Source organism: Myotis yumanensis, unplaced genomic scaffold (genome assembly GCF_028538775.1).
Source record: "Myotis yumanensis isolate MYYU_CA2020_CCGP unplaced genomic scaffold, mMyoYum1.0.hap1 SCAF_23, whole genome shotgun sequence".
Taxonomy (NCBI): Eukaryota; Metazoa; Chordata; class Mammalia; order Chiroptera; family Vespertilionidae; genus Myotis; species Myotis yumanensis.
Genome location: NW_027223774.1, coordinates 6116714 through 6122926, shown reverse-complemented (window position 1 = coordinate 6122926; position 6213 = coordinate 6116714). Strand labels below are relative to the sequence as shown.

At 40.6% G+C, this 6213-nt stretch overlaps 1 protein-coding gene across 1 annotated transcript in view; it reads right to left on the bottom strand.

Annotated features, from left to right (window-relative positions):
• Positions 1-3342: 3342 nt before the first annotated feature.
• LOC139000301 (zinc finger protein 420-like) overlaps positions 3343-6213 on the bottom strand; it is a 34024-nt gene continuing 31153 nt past the window's right edge. The window contains exon 4 of the mRNA XM_070402541.1: positions 3343-4082. Coding sequence (XP_070258642.1) covers positions 3343-4082 — 740 coding nt within the window. The remainder of the gene's footprint in view (positions 4083-6213) is intronic.

Here is a 6213-nt window from a genome sequence, read left to right as displayed (position 1 = left end):
AATTGTCTTTTTGTTAAAGAAAATTGCCAAAACTCATAAAACATTAGGCAGAACATATGATCAGAGGTTTTAAGAAAGATACAGACACAGCAAATATATATTGGAGAAAAGACTCACCATAAATTTCTAGAAAAAAGACAATCAAACAGTGAGGTAGCATGACAAACTTACAAAATAAAATTTTTAAGTAAATAATGATTGACCAAACAAAATATTCTCTAGGATGTGAAGAATGTGAATCCCTCACACACCACTGGCCAAATGCAAAAAAGTAGAACCAGTTACGGTTTATTTTATTTTTTAAAAACAATCTTTATTACTTATTAGCATACCATAGACCTCGGCTATTGGTTGAGTCACTCCATTCTTAGTGAGACATGCCATAGATACTGATGGTTTTTGTTTTTAAACATATTTTCTTATTGATTTTGGAGAGGAAGGGAGAGGGAGAGAGAATCATTGATTGCAACTCCCACAGGCCCACTAGCTGAGATTCAGCCCTAAACCCAGACATGTGTCCTTGGCTGGAATCTAATCAGGGACCCTTTAAGTTCGATGACTGACGCCCACTCCACTGTTCAAAAGCAGCTAGGGAAAGGTTTATTTTTTATTTTTAAAGAATAGTTTATTAATTTTTGGAGAGAGAAGGGAGAGAGAGAAACATTGATGGAAGAGTGCCATATTGGCCAGTGACCTCCTGCACACCCACTTCTGTGGAGCTAGCCCACAACACAGGCACATATCCCCACTGGCAATCAAATCCACAACCCTGTGCTACATGAGATGATGGGACAAGTACTGACCCACACCGGCCCTAGTGGTATATTCCATTTAGATCACAATTTGCTAATCGCGGTAAATTTATTTATTTATTTATTTTATTTATTTATTTAAAAATATATTTTATTGAATTTTTACAGAGAAGAAGGGAGAGGGATAGAGAGCTAGAAACATCAATGAGAGAGATCGATCAGCTGCCTCCTGCACAGCCCCCAGTAGGGATGTGCCCTCAACCCAGGCACATGCCCCGGACCGGAATCGAACCCGGGACCCTTGAGTCCGCAGGCCGACGCCCTATCCACTGAGCCAAACCGGTTCGGCAATCTCGGTAAATTTAAACATTCATCTTCTCAAAAACCACAGACTATGCAATGAAATTTTGACAAAGCTAAACAACACTTATATACATACAAAAAATTATAAAGAGATGTTTGTACCAGCTTTATTAGAAATAACCAAATATTTACTAAAATGGAAAAACTGATGGTGATATATCAATGATAAGAATATCTATCGGAAAAATGATCAGTTACTAGTGTAACTTTAATAAATCTCCAAGTATTTATGAAACATAAACTAATGCAGAAAAATACTTAGAAAAATAAAGTTCTCTATGAAAATGAAATGTAAATCCATGGTTACTAGGAAACCTGTGAACAGCTTGAAAGATGGACAGATTAAGAGGTCATCATGCAATTACACAGAGACAGATATGGTCAGCTTTATGACTATAATGATGGTTTCAGTTTCATGTACATGTCAAGATTCATGAAACACTATACTTAACACATGTAATTTACTCACTATAGCTGTTAAAAATGGTTCAATGGTATTATGGAAGAAAAAGTTTGGCAACTCTATGTTCAATCCCCGTACTTATGCCCTCTGGGTGAGAGTCTCAACTTAGTGACAGAAAATGTAATAAACAATAAAGAACTCCCCCAAACCCACAAAAGCCACATTTCTGGTCTAAAGACCGCCATTGTCTCCATCTTTCTTTTGATGCCAGCGCACCAATGGCTCTGATGGGAACTTCTGAGAAGCTACAGGAGCAACAAAAGATCTTGATTGAAATCAATGACAATGACTGCTTCACAGAAGATAAACAAGACTGGAGTCCCTCAGATCTGTGTACACACAGCTCTTGTAGTCTTTTCCTAAAAATAATGCCGGATGCACAGTTAGGTGAGGACCATTCCATCTAAAGGGGTACAGTCTCATCCAAAAACAATTAGCTCAGTGTTTCTGTAGTGAAAGGGTTCCCCCTGAATGCGATGGTCCTCAAACCAGTGACCATCACCCGTGATATTGTAGGCATTAGGGCTTATGTCCCTCTGCAAGACCTGGGTAAGAGATTCACTTCACACGTATTGGCATGGCTTGCAAACAAGAAAATAATTCATGTTTCCAGACACACTTGAGGTTGTCACAGCTACACTCTCTTTGGAGTGATCTCTATGTGTTGACACATATTCACATGAGAAGTAGAGTGTCCACAGTGTTTCCTAGGAAAATATGGGCAGTAGTGTAAATTTGCTGAAAACTGAACTAATTTCTGAACCATACTGTTCCCCACGCGCAAAAATGTTTGAGACCCCTAAAAGTTTTTCACCTCTTCATGCTTGGAAAGCCCAGATCTCCTTATAAACTAACCTATTGAGTAAATAGAACACCCAGATTAAAGAATTCTTAAGAAAAAGCCTTCATTATTTTACAATCCATAGAGACATGAGACTGGCAGTTCTTCCGTTGATGAATTAGGCACGCAATAAACTCATCATTAGCATCTAGGGAAAGTGTGTCCCTGAAAATGGCAGGCCCTCTGCAACATTATGTTTACTGCGGCCAACAGTAATGAGTCCTATTTGGCAACACAAGACAGGGAAAGAAGAAAGAACTAAGGACTCAGGTATTCCTCATTTCCGTCAACAAATTAGAGTCTGACTTGGCATCCCTGGGCACGGGAGGATGGTGACTGATGCCATCTGTAGGGACCTTATAGGTGGTTCAGGTGAATTACCTTCAGCAACAGAAATATGCAGTGACACAGATCTGGCAGTACATCCTATATGTTAGAACGTGCAACATAATTACATAGTGTTCCAACATAAAAACACAGAAACACAACAGAAAAACACTTATGGGAACTTTACATACTGTAGGTGATTAAATGTATGATACAATTCAGAAAAATGAGGACTCACAAATTTTCTTGTACTATTGTTAACTCCTAAGAAATTACATTTCCTATACATCTAAGAAATGTCTCACATTTGTACTCTTTTTTTTAATGTGTTTTATTGATATTTTACAAAGAGGAAGGGAGAGGGATAGAAAGAGAGAGAAACATCGATGAGAGGGAAACATCGACCAGCTGCCTCCTGCACACTCCCTACTGGGGCTGTGCCTGCAACCAAGGCACATGCCCTTGACCGAAATCGAACCTGGGACCTTTCAGTCCGCAGTCCGACGCTCTATCCACTGAGCCAAACAGGTTAGGGCTCACATTTGTACTCTTATGCGGAGAGGGAATTTAGAAATTTGGCTGAGAGATACCTCACATTAATTGCACTCTTTATAGCTTTCTCCAGTGTGAACTCTCTGATGATACTTAAGACTACTGCTCCTTTTAAAAGAATTCCCACATTCAGTGCATTTATAAGGCTTTTCTCCCGTATGAACTCTCTGATGTCGATGAAGGGCAGTGCCATGGGTAAAAGATTTTCCACATTCACTGCATTGATATGGCTTTTCTCCTGTATGAACTCTCTGATGACAACGAAGGTGAGTGCTCTGGGTAAAAGATTTCCCACATTCACTGCATTGATAAGGCTTTTCTCCTGTATGAACTGTCTGATGGTAACGAAGGGTATTGCTCTGGGAAAAAGATTTCCCACACTCACAACATTTATAAGGCTTTTCTCCTGTATGAACTCTCAGATGAACACGAAGGGTGGTGCTCCGGGTAAAAGATTTTCCACATTCACTGCATTTATAAGGCTTTTCTCCCGTATGAACTCTCTGATGGTAACGTAGGGCAGTGCTTTTCATGAAAGATTTTCCACATTCACTACAATGATAAGGCTTTTCTCCTGTATGAACTACCTGATGATCATGAAGACCAGTACTCTGTGTAAAAGATTTTCCACATTCAGTGCATTTATAAGGCTTTTCTCCTGTATGAAGTCTCAGCTGTCGATGAAGGTGGGTCTTAGTGGTAAAAGCTTTGCCACATTCACTGCATTGATAAGGTTTTTCTCCAGTGTGAACTCCCTGATGAAAACGAAGGGTAGTGCTCTGAGTAAAAGACTTCCTATATTCACTGCATTTACAAGGCTTTTCTTCCATATGAACTCTCTGATGTTGCTGAAGGATGTTCTTAGCGGTAAAAGATTTCCCACATTCATTGCATTTGTAATGCTTTTCTACAGTGTGACCTCTCTGTTGATAATGAAAGCTAGAAAATTGGGTAAAATATTTTCCACATTCAGAGCGCACACAACACCCACTTCCAAGATGGAAATCTTTTTCCTGAATAAATGTTTGGCTGCAACTAATGTCTTTCTTACATTCTTTTCTGCTGAAATAGTTTTTTCTACTTTGAAACGTCATCCCACGCATCAAAATAGCAGTTGGACTGTCCCTGGTCTGAGTAGCATTTTGGTGGAGATGTCCAGATTCAGTAAGGACACTCTGCCCAACCTCCCCACAGGTGAAATGATTCTGGGACACATTGAAATTGCAACTGTTTGCAAGTGACATCCTTTCCGGAATTCTAATGTAAGTCTGCTCTCTCACATGCTGCTGGTGAAATTTCGCACACAAAGAAAATCTTTTTGCACACGCTCCACACCTCAACAGTATCCGTCTGTGTTGTGTTCCCTGCAGCTCCATCACCCGGAAAATGTTTCCCAGGACTAGCCCACAACTCTCACAGGGGTGGCTCTTCTGGGAAGACAATGGTAACCTGGGATTCCTTGACTGTGAAAATCTAACAGAAACCTTTTGTTCAGTTGGGGCCTCCACATTCTCTTCTCCACAGCAGCAACCTGAACGAAAGGAAATGTAGGTGAAGGGCATGTTTACCTGATAAAACAGAATATCTTCAACACAGATGTTTATCTGTCGTGGCTGAACAAGATTTTTTTTCTTCTCTTTTTTTTAATATATTTTATTGATATTTTACAAAGACGAAGGGATAGGGATAGTCAGAAACATGAGAGAGAAACATCAACCAGCCTCTTCCTGCACACACCCCCACTGGGGATGTGCCTGCAACCAAGGTACATGCCCTTGACCGGAATTGAACCTGGGACGTTTCAGTCCACAGGCCAACGCTCTATCCACTGAGCCGAACCGGTTAGGGCCTGGACATGACTTTATACAATGATTTTCAAGACGATTGCGTCAGACTCTCGGGAAATGGCTGTTATATATATATAACATGACTCAAATGGTCATTGAATGAAGAAAATCTCACCAAGGGAGGACAAAAGCATAGGCTGGCACAAAAAGAAGAGAGGCAGTGTCTGCACGTTATTACTCCACAAATGGCTTCCTCTAAGACCTTTCATGCTGGCAATGTGAGTCTGTGTAGAATAATTCCAATGTGTTCAAAACCATAAATGATCAATCATATTAGAGCATGTGATGTTCAGCGTCAATGTAATAATTCATGTGTACTGTAAGGCCTGCAGGCACGGAACAATATTGGAGTGCAGTAAAGCGAGATGTTTGAAAGAGGTAGGGGTGCAAAGTTTGGAGAGGTTAAGGTTATCCACAGGCTGGGAATCCCAATAGAATGATCACTATTAAAACTGAAAAGTGCCGAACCGGTTTGGCTCAGTGGATAGAGCATCAGCCTGCGGATTGAAGGATGAAACATTAAGCAAGAAGAAGTAGAATTGGGTGAGGAGTGGGCAATGGTAACAAAACATTGTTGAACAAACTGGGTTCCAAGTTATGAATGTAACAGAGCCCAGGCATGAAAACTGCCCCCTCAGTCCTTCACCAAGGCAAGACTGCTTCTGGGTCTGGCCCAGGGGTGGGCAAACTTTTTGATTCCAGGACGACAATGGGTTCTTAAACTGGACCAGAGGGCCGAAAAAAAAAAGCATGGATGGAGTGTTTGTGTGAACTAATATAAATTCAAAGTAAACATCATTACATAAAAGGGTACGGTCGTTTTTTTTTTTAGTTTTATTCATTTCAAACGGGCCGTAGTTTGTCCACGGCTGGTCTAGCCTGTCACTGATAAAGTCATGTGTCTCCTGTGATATACCAAGGATTCTGCCTCTTAAATCCCAGTTGAGCCACTGCAGGGGGATAAATGATGCAAATCTTAGAAGAAAAACTAAAAAGATGGATTGTCAGCACTGTGGTAGGACAACGAAAGACAAATGAGATCACGGCCAAAAGGCCTAGGAGACTGAC